Source organism: Salmo salar, chromosome 19, assembly GCF_965601325.2.
Source record: "Salmo salar chromosome 19, fSalSal1, whole genome shotgun sequence".
In the NCBI taxonomy this organism is placed as follows: domain Eukaryota; kingdom Metazoa; phylum Chordata; class Actinopteri; order Salmoniformes; family Salmonidae; genus Salmo; species Salmo salar.
In genome coordinates, this window is record NC_138309.1 from 42,888,168 (window position 1) to 42,909,260 (window position 21,093).

The 21,093-nt window shown below is 41.3% G+C and overlaps 1 protein-coding gene across 9 annotated transcripts in view; it reads left to right on the forward strand.

The window, feature by feature from the left end:
* LOC106578818 (uncharacterized) overlaps positions 1–21,093 on the forward strand; it is a 217,957-nt gene that overhangs the window by 53,668 nt on the left and 143,196 nt on the right. For 8 of the 9 annotated variants that reach the window (XM_082965733.1, XM_082965731.1, XM_082965732.1 and 5 more), the window contains 2 exons: positions 2,667–2,917; positions 4,298–4,408. In XM_082965733.1, the coding sequence (XP_082821859.1) occupies positions 2,667–2,917; positions 4,298–4,408 (362 nt within the window). Of the gene's footprint in view, positions 1–2,453; positions 2,542–2,666; positions 2,918–4,297; positions 4,409–21,093 lie in introns of those variants that run through there. The other variant, XM_082965736.1, reaches the window with a different exon arrangement.

Below are 21,093 nucleotides of genomic sequence, written 5' to 3' on the forward strand. Positions count from 1 at the left end.
ATGGCCACCCGGACTATTTACATTGCCCCCCCCCCCTTTTTTTGCTGCTGCTACTCTCTGTTTATTATCTATGCATCATCACTTTAGCCCTACCTACATGTACATTTATTAAGGTTTATTTAATGAACCTTTTATTTAACTAGGTAACTCAGTTAAGAGCAAATTCTTATTTACAATGACGGCCTACCCGACGCTGGACCAATTGTGCGTTGCCCTATGGGACTCCCAATCACGGTTGGATGTGATACAGCCTGGAATCGAACCAGGGACTGTAGTAACGCCACTTGCACTGAGATGCAGTGCCTTTAGACCGCTGCGCCACTCGGGAGCCCATTGGAGTACATATCACCTCAATTACATTGAATAACCTGTACCCCCACACATTGACTTGGTACCGGTAACTCACTGCGGCAGGTAGCCTAGTGTTTAGAGCGTTGGACTAGTAACCGAAAGGTTGCTGGATTGAATCCCCGAGCTGACAAGGTAAAAATCTGTTGTTCTGCCCCTAAACAAGACGTAGATGTCGATTATTGCAGCCCTCCGCACCTCTCTGAATGCATTCAACTGAAATGCGGAAGACACATTTCAGTTGAATGCAGTCAGTTGTACAACTGACTAGGTATCCTCCTTTCCCTGTATATAGCCTCGTTATTTTATTGTGTTACTTTTTTAAACTTTATTTTAATTAATTTTTTTATAAAATATTTTCTTACTTGGAAATTGTTTTCTGCATTGTTGGTTAAGGGCTTGTAAGTAAGCATTTCACAGTAAGGTCTACACCTGTTGTATTCGGGACACGTTACAAATACCACTTAATTTGACACACGCACACACATGCACACACACACCTCATAATATACAATAAAAGTCAGACATGCCATTATAGGCTACTGTATGTGGATTCCCTCGTTGCCATGGCAGTCAAACCGGATCAGCTGGTCTCAGTAATAATGATCCACAACTGAAAGCTGAACATTTGCTTTAGTATAAAACTCATTGTTCATTAGTTCATGTTATGTTGACAACAACGTTTTGATTACGCTTACTTGGTTGTCAGTCATTACAGAGAGGATATCCTACAGATGCTGCTGCTTTAGCCTCAGAGAATGAGGTAAAGTAGTGCACTATGTAGGGAATAGGGTGCTATTTGGGACTGGGTGTGAGAGGCACACTCCTAGGACAGGCCTGTCATTATCCTGTAGGTGTTGCTGTTTTAGCCTCAGAGAACAAGAACGTAAACATAGCCTTATGGCAAATATACAATATCTATACAATATATACAACATTTATGCGATATATATAACATTTATACAATATTTACACAATATTTACAATATCTATACAAAATCTGTACAATATATACAATATCTATATAATATATAAAACATTTATACAATATATACAACATTTATACAATATTTACACAATATAGACAATATTTATACAATATATACATTTATACTATACAATATATACAACATTTATACTATATTTAGAATGTTTATACAATATATACAATATCTATACAATATGTATACTATACAATATATACAGTATTTATACAATATACACAATATTTATACTATATTTACAATATCTATACAATGCATACAATATCTATACAATATATACAATATTTATACTATACAATATATACAACATTTATACAATATTTAGAATATTTATACAATATATACAATATCTATACAATATGTATACTATACTATATATGCAGTACTTATACAATATACACAATATTTATACAATATATACAACATCTATACAATATGTATACTATACAATATATACAGTATTTATACAATATACACAATATTTATACTATATTTACAATATCCTTATACAATATATACAATATTTATACTATACAATATATACAACATTTATACAATATATACAACATTTATACAGTGTTTAGAATATGTATACAATATATACAATATCTATACAATATGTATACTATACAATATATACAATATATACAATATCTATACAATATCTATACTATATTTACAATATCTATACAATGTATATAATATGTCAGAGGGATCAAGTGGACTTTATGTTGTGCATGGATTGAGGTCATACACGAGACATTACACTAATGTTGATATGTTAGTTGTGTGATCATCAATTTACCTCCATAAAACAACATGAGCAGCAGAACATTTAATTGTAGGACAAGTTGTTATGTACTTTATGTTGTATATTGCTAGAAGTCATAATATACAATGTTCCCATATCAATAATAATAAAACGCACTACGTACAGGAGATATTGAGTTCTACGGTGTGTTCTTTGATCCCATTTGGGTAATGTAATGTTATCAAAGATGGCTCATTGGCAAATGATAAGGTTTGACAGAGTGGATTGGCCAACCTCACATTAGTCAATGCAAACTCAGCATTCTTTATTGTGTTTTAATAAAGGGTGTGTTTCTGCACAAACAGGCAGTGCTCGGCTTGCTTTTATACCTGGGTCTGTGATTGTCCGGGGTGGAGGCAGAGCACAAAGGACATGGATGTTAGTTGAAGCACCGTTCACTAGACTCAGCATTGGGCCTTGTCGTGTTTTTAGCAACTCCAGTTTGTTTAAGCATGTTGACCACAGCTTCATTAATATAACTTGTATGTTGTTGTTTCCTCCAGGCTGAAGTCCACGCCGAGAGAATCGACCAGAACGGAGAAAACAACACAGCAGATAACATAGTGGTCTGTACCAAGCCTCCAGGCACAACCATAGAACAGGGGGTCGACCCCCTACAGGACGTCCCAGCGAGGAACACTGAGGAAGAGGAGGAGAAGAGGAGGAGAGATGAAGACGAGGATCTAGAGTTCCCTCACGACTTTCTGCCCAGCACAGACCTCAGCCTTGAACTCCACTGGGGGACTTCACTTGGGTAGGTGGCTTTGGTTTGACCTGTTTGCTTGTACGCACGTGTGCATGTAAGGTAAGGTAGGGTACGGTTAGGTAAGATAAGATAAGATAAGGGAGAGGTAAGGTAGGGTAAGGAAGGGTAAGGGATAGGGGATAGGTAAAGTAAGGGTTAAGTAAGGTAAGGGATAGGTAAAGTAAGGTAAGGTAAGGGATAGGCTAGGTAAGGTAAGGTAGGGTAAGGGCTGGGTAGGGTAAGGGATAGGTAAGATGAGGTAAAATAAGGGATGGGTAAGGTAAGGGATAGGCTAGGTAAGGTAGGGTAAGGGATAGGCTAAGCTAGGTAAGGTAAGGTAAGGTAAGGTAAGGTAAGGTAAGGTAAGGGATAGGCTAGGTAAGGTAAGGTAAGGTAAGGTAAGGTAAGGTAAGGTAAGGGATAGGCTAGGTAAGGTAAGGTAAGGGATAGGCTAGGTAAGGTAAGGGATAGGCTAGGTAAGGTAAGGTAAGGGATAGGCTAGGCTAGGCTAGGCTAGGTAAGGTAAGGTAAGGGATAGGCTAGGTAAGGTAAGGTAGGGTAAGGGCTGGGTAGGGTAAGGGATAGGTAAGATAAGGTAAGGGATGGGTAAGGTAAGGGTTAATTAAGATAAGGTACGGAATAGTTAAGGTAAAAGGTAAGTGAGGTGGGGTAAGGGAATGGTAAGATAAGGTCATGTTAAGAAAGGTAAGGTAAGGAAAGGTAAAGAAAGATAAGGTAAGGTAAAAGTTGGTAAGGAAAGGTAAGGGTTAGGTAAGGAAAGGGTAAGATAAGGTAAGGGATATGTAAGGTTAGGTAAGACAAGGGATGGGTAAGATAAGGGAAGGGATGGGTAAGATAAGGTAAGGGATGGGTAAGATTAGGGAAGGGATGGGTAAGATAAGGTAAGGGATGGGTAAGATTAGGTAGGGTAAGGTAGGGTAAGATAAGAACAGAGATAGGTAAGGGATAGGTAAGGAATAGGTTATGTATGATAAGGTGAGGTAAAGCTGTTGTACTCAGCTCGTTGGCAGTACCAGTATACAGTTTTAGACTTGCTGTTTGGTTGTTGACTGTTCCAGTTACTATGAAATGAGATGTATATTCATGATGCAAATCACTACTGTATTTACATATTCTTCAGAGGCAGGAAATATAGATCACAGCTTTACCATGAAGTCGTTTACATTGTAAAGCGTTCCTGCATATAGTCCATGTCCAATGGAGTGTTGTTATTCAGCATTGATTTTACAGTAGTTATAATGGAGCTTTATCCACCCATACTGTTGTCTTTGACTGCTATGCTGTGTGCTGCCTTTAGTCCTTACGAATGCATTTTAAAACTTCCTTCGTCTAAATTGTCCTGGTGCGTTTTCCCCGGTGTGATTTTAGAACAGAGATTAAGAGTGATCAGGAGAGCCTGAGTGACTCAGTGAGCCCCCTGCTGGCTGGTCTGCAACATCACATGGACAGCAGCACACAACTGGTGGCTGTACAGAAGAGGTATAACCAGTGTGTAGGCTATAGTACTGCCCACAGCATGAGGGAGAGTGGGAGACAGAGGGCCTTCAGTGCTTCTTCTCTGTATGCTATGTGTGTTGTGAGACAGGGGTTGTGTTCACTAGGCATGAAACGAAGAAAGACGTCCCGAAACAGAGTGAAACGGGGAAGCCAGAGTTATTATGATGTATATAGGGCTATATATATTTCTGTAGTTTTTTTATGACCATTTTCATTATTTTATTTCACCTAGTCCTGCATGTTGGAGCTCGAAGCCTAAGATTGTCACTGTACCCTGCAATCACACCTTTAACACTGTACATGTGACAGGTTAGAGGTTAACACTCTGAATATATTAACACTCTGAATCTATTAAACACTCTGAATCTATTAAACACTCTGAATCTATTAACACTCTGAATTTATTAAACACTCTGACTCTATTAACCACTCTGAATCTATTAACCACTCTGAATCTATTAACACTCTGAATCTATTAACCACTCTGAATCTATTAAACACTCTGAATCTATAAACACTCTGAATCTATAAACACTCTGAATCTATTAACCACTCTGAATCTATTAACACTCTGAATCTATTAACACTCTGAATCTATTAAACACTCTGAATCTATGAACCACTCTGAATCTATTAACACTCTGAATCTATTAACACTCTGAATCTATTAACCACTCTGAATCTATTAACACTCTGAATCTATTAACCACTCTGAATCTATAAACACTCTGAATCTATTAACCACTCTGAATCTATTAAACACTCTGAATCTATTAAACACTCTGAATATGAAAGTACTATCTTTACTTGTTCAATAAGAAAAACACTTGTTTTTTTCGGCTTCCATTACACAACGTTTTGAACTGTTTTGCTACAGTGTGCCCTAATGAACACAACCCTGTGGTGGCCTTTCAAACACTGCATGTGGGTTGCAGTGGTGTGTTGACTTAGAGGTGCTTCAGGGAATTATTTGAAGACTGACTTATTCGTATGTTTGCTCTGCTTTGAAGTTTCCTGTTGGTTTGGTGTCTATTGTTTGCTGTTGTCTGAGCGGAGTGTGTTCCTGTTGGTTTGGGCGTCTCTTGTCTGCTGTTGTCTGAGTGGTGTGTGTTTGCAGTAATTTGTCACTTCAGGAACATACTATAAGCTCTCTAATAATAAATTAAATTGTTCATACATGCCTATAACAAGTTATAAAGCATTACATACCTGCAGGTATAAGTCAAGTGTTAGTGAGGTAATGAGGGAAGCCTATGTGAATTGTAACAAACTGAATTGCATTGTAGCACTTGAGTACAGACTTTGCTAACACAGACAGACAGAACGGACGGACGGACGGACAGGACAGACAAACCAGACAAACCAGACAGACAGAACAGACAGACAGACAAACCAGACAGACAGACAAACCAGACAGACAGACAGACAGACAGACAGACAGACAGACAGACAGACAGACAGACAGACAGACAGACAGACAGACAGACAGACAGACAGACAGACAGACACACAGACAGACACACAGAACAGACACACAGAACAGACAGACAGACAAACCAGACAGACAGAACAGACACACAGAACAGACAGACAGACAGAACAGAACAGACATACAGAACAGACAGACAGACAAACCAGACAGAACAGACAGAACAGACTAGAGAGATGTGTGCATCCTGTTTGGGAAGGAACGAAATTGAAAGATTAGAGAAATTAAAATAGAGGGCCTCAGTGACATTTGTAACACAGAAGATCTGACAAAACATGACAAGCACTGGGGGTCTCAGATGCTGCAATAAGTTAAGTTCCAGCTACATGCGGAGTCTGCCCTACAGAGCTGTAGATATATACTCTACAAGGCAAGCTGCAGCATGCAGTTATAACAAACTCCCTCCCAAACACATGCCTTTGGTGGAATCTGCAAGATTGGCAGCTTGGTAGGCACTTTTGCTGTGATTTCTCTCCTCTCCTTCCCTCTTTAAAAAAAAGGGAGTGCCTACCAGGCTGTTGAAGGCATGTAAGGATCGGCCAGAGCAGGCAGGCAGGGCTAGCAGGGAGGTGAGTGGTTGTCAAGGAAATCAGATTGAGGGCGCCTGGCGCTTGTCACATGGTTTGACCATCAGCCAATCTCAACGCAGCACCATAATGATTTTACTTTCTTTGTTGACATTTGCAGTTAGACGTGAAATATGTCTTTGAGTTAAATTAATCTAATGACTGCTAATAATGTTTAAGGTAAAGACTTATTCTATTAAGGTCAATATTTTTGTTTTTTTGCTTAGGTAAAGCCTGGATGTTTTCAAAATGGAGGCTCAGTAAGACGATGAGTCAGTAGGAACATAAACCGGCTAGGATGACAGTACATAGCAAATTCCCCAGTGTTAAATTAACACTGAAAGTGTGGACCCGTATAGACACTCAACTGTGTTGAATTAACACACTGCTTAGTGTAATGCTTTATTTGCATATTTCCCAGAGTGCCTTGAATTGGTTCGTGACAGAGACACATAAATGTTCCATCCTATGGACTTCACCAATTGAGATCCTAAGTGAATATGTTATTATTACCAGTTTAATTATTTAACACAATACAATATGTATTTCATAAGGCTTTATTTTATTAAGGGCTTACAAAAACCAAAAATACTGAGTTATTTAGATGATCCAACTGCTGGGTCGCAGGTTTTGGGTCACTTAGTTTTGTTGTTTTTTAAAAGTCATGAACAGTCAAAATCCAGTTTTTCAATGAAATTGGATGATATTCGCATGGAACCATATCAAAGTATGAAAAATGACTTTTGCTTCTACATTGATAAAGTTTGATCGTAAAGTTACTGGTTCCCTCCCCCATGTCAAATGAGATTCCTAAGGAGATAGGTGTCACGTCCTGACCATAGTAAGATGTTATTTTCTATGGTAGAGTAGGTCAGGGTGTGACAGGGGGTGTTTTTCTATGTTTTGTATTTCTATGTTCATGTTCATGTTCTAGTTTTGTATTTCTATGTTGGTTTTGTTTGGGATGATCTCCAATTAGAGGCAGCTGGTCCTCGTCTCTAATTGGAGATCATACTTAAGTAGGGCTTTTTTTCCATCTGGGTTTGTGGGAGATTAATGTTGAGTAGTGTATGTTTCACCTCTGTGTCACGGTTTGTTGTTTTTGTCATTCAGTTTATTTATGTATTGCATAGTTTCACAGTATAAATAAAATGTGGAACGACACACACGCTGCACTTTGGTCCGCTCATTCCTACGAGAACCGTGACAATAGGATGTTATTAGGACTGTTGTGGTGACCGTATTACCGCCACACCGGCAGCCATGAGTCATGACCGCAGTAAAATTCCACGTGAGTCACGGTAATCTCCTTTTATCCGCTCTGGACATGCTTTGGTAGTATCCGACTTGCTACCGACCATCAGGTCCTAATGGCCTGGTACTCAGGGCTCTATTGTCCCTCCATCAGGTCCTAATGGCCTGGTACTCAGGGCTCTATTGTCCCTCCATCAGGTCCTAATGGCCTGGTTCTCAGGGCTCTATTGTCCCTCCATCAGGTTCTAATGTCCTGGTACTCAGGGCTCTATTGTCCCTCCATCAGGTCCTAATGGCCTGGTACTCAGGGGTCTATTGTCCCTCCATCAGGTCCAAATGGTCTGGTACTCAGGGGTCTATTGTCCCTCCATCAGGTCCAAATGGTCTGGTACTCAGGGCTCTATTGTCCCTCCATCAGGTCCTAATGGCCTGGTACTCAGGGGTCTATTGTCCCTCCATCAGGTCCAAATGGTCTGGTACTCAGGGCTCTATTGTCCCTCCATCAGGTTCTAATGTCCTGGTACTCAGGGCTCTATTGTCCCTCCATCAGGTCCTAATGGCCTGGTACTCAGGGCTCTATTGTCCCTCCATCAGGTCCTAATGGCCTGGTACTCAGGGTTCTATTGTCCCTCCATCAGGTTCTAATGTCCTGGTACTCAGGGCTCTATTGTCCCTCCATCAGGTCCTAATGGCCTGGTACTCAGGGGTCTATTGTCCCTCCATCAGGTCCTAATGGCCTGGTACTCAGGGGTTTATTGTCCCTCCATCAGGTCCTAATGGCCTGGTACTCAGGGGTCTATTGTCCCTCCATCAGGTCCTAATGGCCTGGTACTCAGGGCTCTATTGTCCCTCTAACCACTCTGACATCAATGCAATCAAAAAAATTCCATCAAACACTTTTCATCAAAACAGTGTTGTACTTTTAAAACTCACCTCACTGTGATGATCAATTTGAAGACAGAAGTTCAACGGCAGGTTGAAACAGTGTAAAACATGGTTGTTGTGGATGTTGTTTCAAAGCCTAACAACAACCAACTGGACAACGTTTTCTACGACGATGATTCATTCAAAAATATTAAAGCTGATGCATATGAGCCCAAGCCGAAAGAAAAACCTGAATTGAAATTATGATTGTGCCATAATACAATACACAACCCACTGCATACTACGCATGCATGGCTTTCATGAACTTGTTCTCAACTTGCCTACCTGGTTAAATAAAGGTGAAATAAAGAAAGAAATATACAAAAAAATATACAAAAACTGATTTAAGATGTCTTTGGTACATAATTGGTCAAGCCTATACTCCAAAATTGAACAAATTAGAGTAATAGCCTTTTAGTGTGGACTGTGTCATTATGCATACTGGATGGACTGGTTACCTTATGCTACGCTTCAACATGTATATCCAATCAAATCAATAAAAAGTGCTTTACAGAAACCCAGCCTCAAACCCCAAACAGCAAGCAATGCAGATGTAGAAGCACAGTGGCTAGGAAAAACTCCCATGAAAGGCAGGAACCTAGGAAGAAACCTAGAGAGGAACCAGGCTATGAGGGGTGGTCAGCCCTCTTCTTGCTGTGCCGGGTGGAGATTATAAGAGTACATGGCCATTAAGGCCAGATTGTTCTTTATGAGTCTGGGAGAGAACGTATAGGCCTAGACGATGCTGTTGGTTCATTGGGGCTCCCGAGTGGTGTAGCAGTCTAAGGCACTGCATCTCAGTGCTTGAGGCATCACTACAGACACCCTGGTTCAAATCCAGGCTGTATTATAACCGGCCGTGATTGGGAGTCCCATAGGGCAGCGCACAATAGGCCAAGCATCGTCAGGGTTTGGCAGGTGTAGGCCTTCATTGTAAATAAGAATTTGTTCTTAACTGACTTGCCCAGTTAAATAAAGGTTCAATTAATCAAATAAAAATGGATTGTGCAGGGCGGCTTACAGTTGTGCTGTTACTGTGAAGTGGAAACGTCTAGGAGCAACAACGGCTCAGCAGCCAAGTGGTAGGCCATACAAGCTTACAGAACGGGACTGCTGAGTGCTGTGTAGTGTGAAAAAATAATTTGTCCTCGGTTGCAACAATCACTGCCGAGTTCCAAACTGCCAATGGAAGCAACGTCAGCACAAGAACTCTTCGTCGGTAGCTTCATGAAATGGATTTCCATGGCCGAGCAGCCGCACACAAGCCTAAGATCACCATGCGCAATACCAAGTGTCGTCTGGAGTGGTGTAAAGCTCACCACCATTGGGCTCTGGAGTGGTAGAAACTAGTTCTCTGGAGTGATTAATCACGCTTCACCATCTGGCAGTCCAACAGAGGAATCTGGATTTGGCGGATGCCAGGAAGACGCTACCTACCAAATGCATAGTGCCAACTGTAAAGATTGGTGGAGGAATAATGGTCTGGGGCTGTTTTTCATGGGTCGGGCTAGGCCCCTTAGTTTCAGTGAAGGGAAATCTTATTGCTACAGCATACAATGACATTCTAGATGATTCTGTGCTTCCAACTTTGTGGCAACAGTTTGGGGAAGGCCCTTTCCTGTTTCAGCATGACAATGCCCCCATGCACAAAGTGAGGTCCATACAGAAATGGTTTGCCGAGATCGGTGAGGAAGAACTAGACTGGCCTGCACAGAGCCCTGACCTCAAATCCATCGAACACCTAATCGCTCAACATCAGTGCCTGACCACACTAATACTCTAGAGGCTGAATGGAAGCAAGTTCCCACAGCAATGTTCCAATATCTAGTGGAAATCCTTCCCAGAAGCGTGGAGGCTGTTATGTCAGCAAAGGGGGGACCAACTCCATATTAATGCCCATGATTCTGCAATGAGATGTTCGAAGAGCAGTTGTTCACATACTTTTGGTCATGTAGTGTATGTTTCGTTGCAAAAGCATGTTACTATCGGTGTTCCCAAACAGATTTCATTTGGTTTCCAAAATTAAGCACTGGGTAGCTGCAGGAACAGAGTTTGGGCAGAATATCACCTGTCGAGCAGCGACAAACAGTGGTTGATGCGTGGAGTAAAATAACTGAGTGAGATGGTGCCGACAGACATGGCAGCTCTGCTTCTAGCTCCTAAGCAACTTTGAATATTTTTTTATGTGTGTGTGTTATTTCTTATAATAGTAGCCCAGAACTTTTTTTGTGTTATTGCATACAGCCGGAAATAACTTTTGGATATTAGAGCGACGGTAACTCACCAGCATTCAGACCAGAAATACGGCTTTCCTAAATTGGATCCTTTGTTCGTATCCTCCAAGGCAATTGAACTTATCCCAAAGGCTGCTCCAAGACGCCAACGCCGGAGAAGAGGTATTCGGAGTGGACTTCTAGTTCGACTTAGGAGGCATGCACACCATCCACCGCTCCCGAGTATATTACTTGCTAATGTTTGTCTAGTCCCTGGACAGTAAAGTAGATGAGCTCAGGGCGAGGATCTCAGGGACATCAGGGACTGTAACATACTCAGTTACATGGAGTCATGGCTCTCTCTGGATATACTGTCCCCGTCCATTCAGCCAAATGGGTTCTCAGTACATCGCACAGACAGGAATAAAGAACTCTCCTGGAAGAAGAGAGGCCGTGGTGTATGTTTCATGACTAACTACTCATGGTGTGATTGTAATAATGTAGAGGAACTCGTGTCCCTTTGTTCCCTCGACCTAGAATACCTCACAATCAAATACTGACCATATTATCTCCCAAGAGAATTCCATTCGGTTAAAGTTACAGTCGTGTATATTCCCCCTCAGGCCCTCAAGGAACTACACTGAACTTTGAACAAACTGGAAATCACATACTCCGAAGCTGCATTTATTGTAGCTGGGGACTTTAACAAAGCAAATATGAGGAAAACGCTACCGAAATTCTATCACATGATATGATTTGGAAAGGCACTCACCTGTCTATATAAGGTCCCACAGTTGACATTGCATTTCAGAGCAAAAACCAAGCCATGAGGTTGAAGGAATTATCCGTAGAGCTCCAAGACAGGATTGTGTCGAGGTACAGATCTGGGGAAGTGTACCAAAACATTTATGCCACATTGAAGGTCCCCAAGAACACAACATCCTCCATCATTCTTATATTGAAGAAGTTTGGAACCTTCCTAGAGCTGACCGTCCGGCCAAACTGAGCAATCGGGGGAGAAGGGCCTTGGTCAGGGAGGTGACCAAGAACCCGATGGTCACTCCGACCGAGCTCCAGAGTAAAGGGTCTGAAAACGTATGTAACTGACTGAGTTCATCAAGAAGTGTATAAGGGATGTTGTTCCCACTGTGACTATTAAAACCTACCCAAACCAAAAACCGTGGCTAGAAGGCAGCATTGGTGCAAAACTGAAAGCGTGAACCACCGCATTTAACCACTGCAAGGTGACTGGGAATATGGTTGATTACAAACAGTCCAGTTATTTCCTCCGTAAGGCAATCAAACAGGCAAAATGTCAGTGCAGAGACAGAGGGGAGTCACAATTCAATGGTTCAGACACTAGTCATATGTGGCAGGGACTCCAGACAGTCACGGATTACACAGGGAAAACCAGCCACGTCGTGGACACCGACGACTTCCTCCCAGACAAGCTAAACACCTTCTTCGCCAGCTTTGAGGATAACACAGTGCCACCGACCCGGGCCTCTCCCGAGGACTGTGGGCTCTCGTTCTCCATGGCTGACATGAGTAAGACATTTAAGCGTGTTAACCCTCGAAAGTCTGCCGGCCCAGACGGCATCCCAAGGCGCGTCCTCACAGAATGTGCAGACCAGATGACTGGAGTGTTTACGGACATATTCAATCTCTTTCTATCCCAGCCTGCTGTCCCCACTTGCTTCAAGATGTCCACCATTGTTCCTGTACCCAAGAAAGCAAAGGTAGCAGAACTAAATGACTATCGCCCCGTAGCACTGACTTCTGTCATCATGAAGTGCTTTTAGAGGCTAGTTAAGGATCATATCACCTCCACCTTACCTGACACTCTAGACCCACTTGAATTTGCATACCGCCGCAATAGATCCTCAACGTCAACAAAACGAAGGCTCTAATTGTGGACTTCAGAAGACAGCGAAGGGAGCACGCCCCCATCCACATCGACGGGGCTGCATTGGAGAATATGAAAAGTTGCTCGGTGTACACATCACTGACAATCTGAAATGGTCCACCCACACAGACAATGTGGTAAAGAAGGCGCAACAGTGCCTCTTCAACCTCAAGACCCTCAAAAACTTTTACAGATGCACAATTGAGAGCATCCCGTCTGGCTGTATCACTGCCTGGTACGGCAACTGCACCGCCTGCAACCAGAAGGCTCTCCAGAGGGTGGTGTGGTCTGCCCAAAACATAACCGGGTGCACACTGCCTGCCCTCCATGACACCTACTGCACCCGATGTCACAGGAAGGCCAAAAAGTTCATCAAGGACATCAACCACCCATGTTTCTCATGGTCTGAGTGCCTTTAAGTGCCTTTTGGCAAACTCCAAGCGGGCTGTCATGTGCCTTTTACTGAGGAGTGGCTCCCATCTGGCCATTATACCATAAAGGCCTGATTGGTGGAGTGCTTCAGAGATGGTTGTCCTTCTGTAAGTTTTTCCCATCTCCACAGAGGAACTCTAGGGCTCTATCACCCTGATTGCTCATTTTGGCTGGGCGGCCAGCTCTAGGAATAGCCTTGGTGGTTCCAAACTTCTTCCATTAAGAATGATGAAGGCACTGTGTTCCTGGGGACCTTCAATGCTGCAGAAATGTTTTGGTATGCTTCCCCAGATCTGTGCCTCGACACAATCCTGTCTCTGAGCTCGGACAATTCCTTCGACCTCATGGCTTGGTTTTTGCTCTGAGATGCATTGAACAACTGTGGGACCTTATATAGGCAGGTGTGTGTCTTTCCAAATCATGTCCAATCAATTGAATTTACCACAAGTGGACTCCAATAAAGTTATAGAAACATCTCAAGGATGAACAATGGAAACAGGATACACCTGAGTTCAATTTCGAGTACTTATGTAAATAAGGTATTACTTTCCGAATGCACTGCATATACAGTGAGGGAAAAAAGTATTTGATCCCCTGCTGATTTTGTACGTTTGCCCACTGACAAAGAAATGATCAGTCTATAATTTTAATGGTAGGTTTATTTGAACAGTGAGAGACAGAATAACAACAAAAAAATCCATAAAAACGCATGTCAAAAATGTTATAAATTGATTTGAATTTTAATTATAGACTGATCATTTCTTTGTCAGTGGGCAAACGTACAAAATCAGCAGGGGATCAAATACTTTTTTCCCTCACTGTACACTGTATTCTAGTCAATGCCATCCTATTTAACTATTGCTCTATATATACTATCCTATCCTACGTATTCTACAGATACTACAAATTATATCCACATACTGTTCATAATGTCTATAATGTCTATACATCCCATTACACACACACATACTGTACATATATACATACAGTGGGGGAAAAAAGTATTTGATCCCCTGCTGATTTTGTACGTTTGCCCACTGATAAAGAAAGGATCAGTCTATAATATTAATGGTAGGTTTATTTGAACAGTGAGAGACAGAATAACAACAAAAGTATCCAGAAAAACGCATGTCAAAAATTTTACAAATTGATTTGCATTTTAATGAGGGAAATAAGTATTTGACCCCTTCTCAATCAGAAAGATTTCTGGCCCCCGAAATATTAAAGGGAGTGCTCCTAACTGCAGCTTGTTACCTGTAAAAAAGACACATGTCCACAGAAGCAATCAATCAATCAGATTCCAAACTCTCCACCATGGCCAAGACCAAAGAGCTCTCCAAGGATGTCAGGGACACGATTGTAGACCTACAAAAGGCTGGAATGGGCTACAAGACCATCGCCAAGCAGCTTGGTGAGAAGGTGACAACAGTTGGTGCGATTATTCGCAAATGGAAGAAACACAAAAGAACTGTCAATATCCCTCGGCCTGGGGCTCCATGCAAGATCTCACCTCGTGGGGTTACAATGATCATGAGAACGGTGAGGAATCAGCCCAGAACTACACGGGAGGATCTTGTCAATGATCTCAAGGCAGCTGGGACCATTGTCACCAAGAAAACAATTGGTAACACACTACGCCGTGAAGGACTGAAATCTTGCAGCGCCCGCAAGGTCCCCCTGCTCAAGAATACATATACATGCCCGTCTGAAGTTTGCCAATGAACATCTGAACGATTCAGAGGACAACTGGTGAAAGTGTTGTGGTTAGATGAAACCAAAATGGAGCTCTTTGGCATCAACTCAACTCGCAGTGTTTGGAGGAGGAGGAATGCTGCCTATGACCCCAAGAACACCATCCCCACCGTCAAACATGGAGGTGGAAACATTATGCTTTGGGGGTGTTTTTCTGCTAAGGGGACAGGACAACTTCACCGCATCATTTGACGGGGCCATGTACTGTCAAATCTTGGGTGAGAACCTCCTTCCCTCAGCCAGGGCATTGAAAATGGGTTGTGGATGGGTATTCCAGCATGACAATGACCCAAAACACACGGCCAAGGCAACAAAGGAGTAGCTCAAGAGGCAGCACATTAAGGTCCTGGAGTGGCCTAGCCAGTCTCCAGACCTGAATCCCATAAAAAATCTGTGGAGGGAGCTGAAGGTTCGAGTTGCCAAATGTCAGCCTCGAAACCTTAATGACTTGGAGAAGATCTGCAAAGAGGAGTTGGACAAAATCCCTCCTGAGATGTGTGCAAACCTGGTGGCCAACTACAAGAAACGTCTGACCTCTGTGATTGCCAACAAGGGTTTTGCCACCAAGTACTAAGTCATGTTTTGCAGAGGGGTCAAATACTTATTTCCCTCATTAAAATGGAAATTATTTTATAACATTTTTGACATGCGTTTTTCTGGATTTTTTTGTTGTTATTCTGTCTCTCACTGTTCATATAAACCTACCATTAAAATTATAGACTGATCATTTCTTTGTCAGTGGGCAAACGTAGATAATCAGCAGGAGATCAAATACTTTTTCCCTCACTGTATATACACACATATACAATAACATCTGCTACAAATATGTGTATGCGTCCAATAAGATTTTATTTCATTTTTTTTGTTGAATAAGTGTTCTTATATGTATTTCTCAAAGCGTATGCTCTGCTGAAAAAAACACAAAGTAGCAACAACAAAAAAACGTACTGGCAGGAAATCAAGCAGCCTCCATTCGCTCTTAGACTGCATACAGATTACATATATTTTCCCCTGCTCTTGTTTCCTGCCCATTTGATAACGTGCCATTCTAAATAGAAACTCATTTTGCATATTAGTAAAGACAAGATTAAATTGAGAATAGTCTTGACTGGTAAAAAAATTATCACATGATGAAAGAACAGGCTGTGCAGCCTGAGCCAAGCTTTGTTTTTGCAACTTTCTCAAATTATGATTTCTAAGACATTCTAAGGTTTGTATCATTTACAACAACATTTGCCAAGTAACTTAAATTTAGCATATAGGACCTAAAAAAATATATATTTTTATTTTTATTTTATTCAGTTAAATTATATTCTTCTTACTACAAAATCCTATAAAATAAAATAATGGCACGGGACTTCTAAGCATATATTGTTAGATAAATGAACAAGCCTACAGCCTATGGCATGGACCATTGCCAGTTAACATAGGCCCACAGCAGGCAGAGTCATATTGTGCTTTTCTGAAATATATTTTCTTAATATTAGTATCATTTGTTAAGACTAAAATAAATAATAGATGTACTGATTTATTTTTATTTTTTTTATTTAAATGTAGATGTTCCAAAGGCGGGCATCAGCAGCTTGAATGCTGGAGGCCTGGAAATGTTGAACATGTTCATGTTAATTAACAGTCAATTACCGTGAGACTGGCCGGCATTTGCCAGCTGACAAAATTTCATGACCACCACAGCCTTAGGTGACATCACCCGAACTCTCTCAATTTAAAAAGAGCAAGGTTGGTTTGTTTGATGCTGGGTAATTGAGATATGACCCAGCAGAAGCCTGGAGGTTTGGTCTGGCCACCCGTGGGAGTAAATGTCATTCCAATTCATCTGTTCTGTTGAATTGTTATCAAATGTTATGGTTGAATCCTGACACTTTCATAGCTTCAATGAAGCTTTCAGAAGCGTGTGAGTTCCTTAAAAGCATATGCAAAATACAATGTGATACCCCCAATGGGATAGTAACCACTTTGTCTCAATATGTCAATAAAAATGTTAATTATTTTTGAAATAGAATATTTAGTGTTAAGTAATATTCAAGGAAAATGTAACATTGGAGTGTAAAAATTGAACATGATACATTTTTTTGACATTTACTCTTTCAGGTGGCCAAAAAGAACTGGTGACCAAATCCCTAATAACCCACGCCTCCTGAAAATAACCTATGGATTACTTAAAAAAATACCCAGCTGCTTGGTCAACCCAGCATGAGAGAATAAAAACCCAGTCAATGGTTAAATGAACCCATGTTTGGGTAATCCGAAGAACTCAACATGTTATTCATGCTACCTGACACGTTATGTGTGATGTGTAATTCCTATTGAAATCCAGCCAGAGTGGAGATATCCTACCTTCAGACCGTTTGATCAACCTCAACCTGCATTCAGAATGACCGCCAGTGTTGGGAAGACTGAACTATGAGACTACCTTAAGCATCTAAACTTGAACAACAATTTCAGTAATGAATTCAATAAATTCAACTAACATATTGGATTAGTTTAGAAAATGTATGTTATTTATATTTGAGAACCAAAAGATGAATTAATCAACCAATGTACATGCAAAAAACATACATATTAAAACAAACAATTGCTATAATCAATCTGCAATAGATAATGCTGGGAAATATGATAATGATGGGCATGGTTTTGGTTCAAGTCTGGTTATTAATTAAGACCAACACTGGGGTTATTTTACACCAATGAGAGTTAATTCAACACTTACAGAGTTGGCCCTCAAAATAAGGCCTTATGAAATCTGTAATGTATTGTGTTAAATAATACAATTTTAATGATAACATATTCGCTCAGGTTCTCACTTGGTGAAGTCTATAGGGCCGAAAATGGATAAATGCAACAACCATGTCTCTGTCACTAACAAATACAGCCATGGGTGATACTGTAAGTCTACAATTCACCCGAAAAGCAAGGCACTCTGGCAAATAAGGCTTTACACCAAGCAGTGTGTTAATTTAACACTGTTCCAGTGTCAATACCGGTCCACACTTTCCGTGTTAATTTAACACTGGAGAATTTGCTGTGTACGAAAACACAACTATAACCACAATTCTGCTGTGTGGCTATACGGTTAAAAGCCATGGCTATATCCGTCCTTTAGAAAAAAAAACACAAAGAGACGTATGAGCAAACATGAGAAGAATACAAATGATTGACCCAATGCAATAACGCTTGTATAGCTATATAATGCTGTGGCAATATCAGTCCACCAGGAGAAATACGCCAAACCAAGGTGGTCCTGATGCATTGGGCGGCAGGTCGCCTAGCCAGAGTATGTGAGCGGAGTTGAAAGGTCGGAAAAATCAGCTCGTATGAGTGGTGCTTGTGTAACCGATGTGAAATGGCTAGCTAGTTAGCGGGGCACGCGCTAATATCGTTTCAATCGGTGACATCACTCGCTCTGGGACCTTGAAGTAGTTGTTCCCCTTGCTCTGTGGAGCGGTGGGTAACTATGGCTGTTGTCGATGTGTGCAGAGGATCCCTGGTTCAAGCCCAGGTAGGGATGAAGAGAGGGACGGAAGCAAAACTGTTACACTTGCACACAGATCCTTCCCTACTGCTCTGCTAAAAAACACTCCATGTTCACAGAAAGAAAAAAACTTCTGCTCCAAATTTGCACAATCGCACAACACCCATCTATTTCTGTGACTACCTGGACTTGGTTTTGAAGTATTGAAACCAAACCATTTGATTTGAATGAAAAGTATTTTAATTAACATGAAAAAGGTGAATGAAAGAAGTGTTCATCATTTTAAAATAGGCTACATGTCATACTCAACAGCGTATAAACACTCTAAATAGGTCAGGAGACAGACAGGGAGACTAAGAAGGAACGGAAATTAATTATTTAGGATATATTATTTATATTATTTCAAGGCTATAGCCTACAAATAAATACATTGTGGAGCATTTACTAGTGCGACACACTAGTCTGACAGGGTCATTATAGCTCTCAGTATTTAAACATTTAGTTGTATTAAATCATTATAGTCTATAAATTGCTCATATAGGCTGTGACTTACTTAGAATTAAATACAAATTAAACGAAAAAATGCCTTATTAGGCTCAGTCTACAGTGCCTTTGAAAATTTTTTTTGAAACATGAGTTTGGCCAGAGTCTGTGGCTTCAGGCTCATGCGATGGTTCCTGTAGAGCAGGCCAGCAGCGGAGAATATCCTCGTTGTGCTTGCAGGGCCACTGGGGATCCTAAAGACCCTGCTGGCTACTCTTGAGTTATTTTTCTATAGGTAGGCCTAAAGGTTTTTAGGCAAAATCATTGGGGCGGCAGGTAGCCTAGTGGTTAGAGCGTCAGAATAGTAACTGAAAAGTTGCAAGATTGAATCCCCGAGCTGACAAGGTAAAAATCTGTCATTCTGCCCCTGAACAAGGCAGTTAACCCACTGTTCCTAGGCTGTCATTGTAAATAAGAATTTGTTCTTAACTTTCTTGCCTAGTTAAATAAAGGTAAAAAAAAAAATCATCCAATCAAAACGGAAAGCTCCTTGAAAGGGGGAATATTCCAGGCCTATTAGGTCTACTGTATAGATAATACAACAAAACATGTATGAAACTTTCAAGAGATTTGATTTTTAGTTTATAAATATTTTGCTACAATGACACACTTAGCTATCTACCCAACTTGTTCCTTTCTTTTAGCATGTGCACGTAGTAAGTACACCATCATGCTTTCAGGACAGGTGTCTTTTCAGATTCCACAATGATTCTTGTGATCACTACATCACCACACTCCCTCTCTTGCTCTTGGTCCTCATCTTTTGTAAGTCAACTTGATTTTTCATCCGTGTGTTTTATCACTTTCTTTATGAAAATATTTAGTGAACTCTGTGACAGTAGCTAAAGCAAGGGGCTATAGCAGCACACAAGTAGACTACAGATGCATGCTGGGCCGGGCATGCCCTGAGCTTGTGAGGTGAGCACTACTGGAGAGAAATTGGAGCGGGCGAGAAGGCCGACGCTCCAACCTTTGGGAATCTCATTTCATGCTCCAGTCAAATTGGGCAAGCTTCGCTCCAGCTCGGCTCCACTCACATACTCTGAGCCTAGCAGTTAATCGCATTGGGCCAGTAACCCGAAAAGTTGCTGGTTCGAATTCCCCAGTCGATTAGGTAACAATTATGCCGATGTGCCCTTGAGCAAGGCACTTAACCCTAATTGCTAAATTATGTAAATGTAAGTTGTGTTAGTACCTATTGTCTACTGCCCAGGATCCCTGCACTCATCATGGGCGGCAGGTAGCCGGTTGGGCCAGTAACCGAAAGGTTGCTGGATCAAATTCCCGAGCTGACAAGGTAAAAAACTGTCGTTCTGCCCCTGAACAAATCACTGTTCCCCTGGGTGCCGAAGACCTGGATGTCGATTATGGCAGCCCCCCCGCACCTCTCTGATTCAGAGGGGTTGGGTTAAATGCGGAAGACACAGTTAAATGCATTCCCCTTTCATCAAACATGATGACTCAGTCAGTACAAAAACAAATTAGCAATGTTGCTGTGTGGCTGGCTATGATATCAGGGCTGATACAAAGTGACTGTCTTAATGCATTGTGTCCAGTGACAGTGACTCAGGAAAACACATAGGCAATGCTGCTGTGGTGGCTATAATATCAGGAGAGATGAAGGGAACCAAGACTGTACTGTAAAAAATAAGTATTGATTCAACATATAATTGTAAGGTAACAAGCTGCAATAGGATTGACTTTACTCAACATTTGGGCATATTGTTGAACCAACATACATTCTCAAGTTGAATTGTATGTTCACGCAACTTAGAATTTTAGATTGAGTTAACTTAAAATTCAATTTAAGAATTGATTGTACCTTATTTGCATATTTCCCAGTGTGAAATTAAACTCTTCATGTCAATACATTACATATATCATAAGGCCGTTTCTTTTTGAGGGCCTAGTTACACCCCAACGCAGTGGTCTGAAACTCCTGGTTTACAGGCCACATCAAGCCTGCAAGTCACATTATGCTGGCTTGCAAAGTGATGTGTAATTCCTATTGGAATCCAGCCAGGGTTGGGATAGTCAGCCAGGTTGGTGGGGATAGTCAGCCAGGGTGGGGATAGTCAGCCAGGTTGGAGAGGATAGT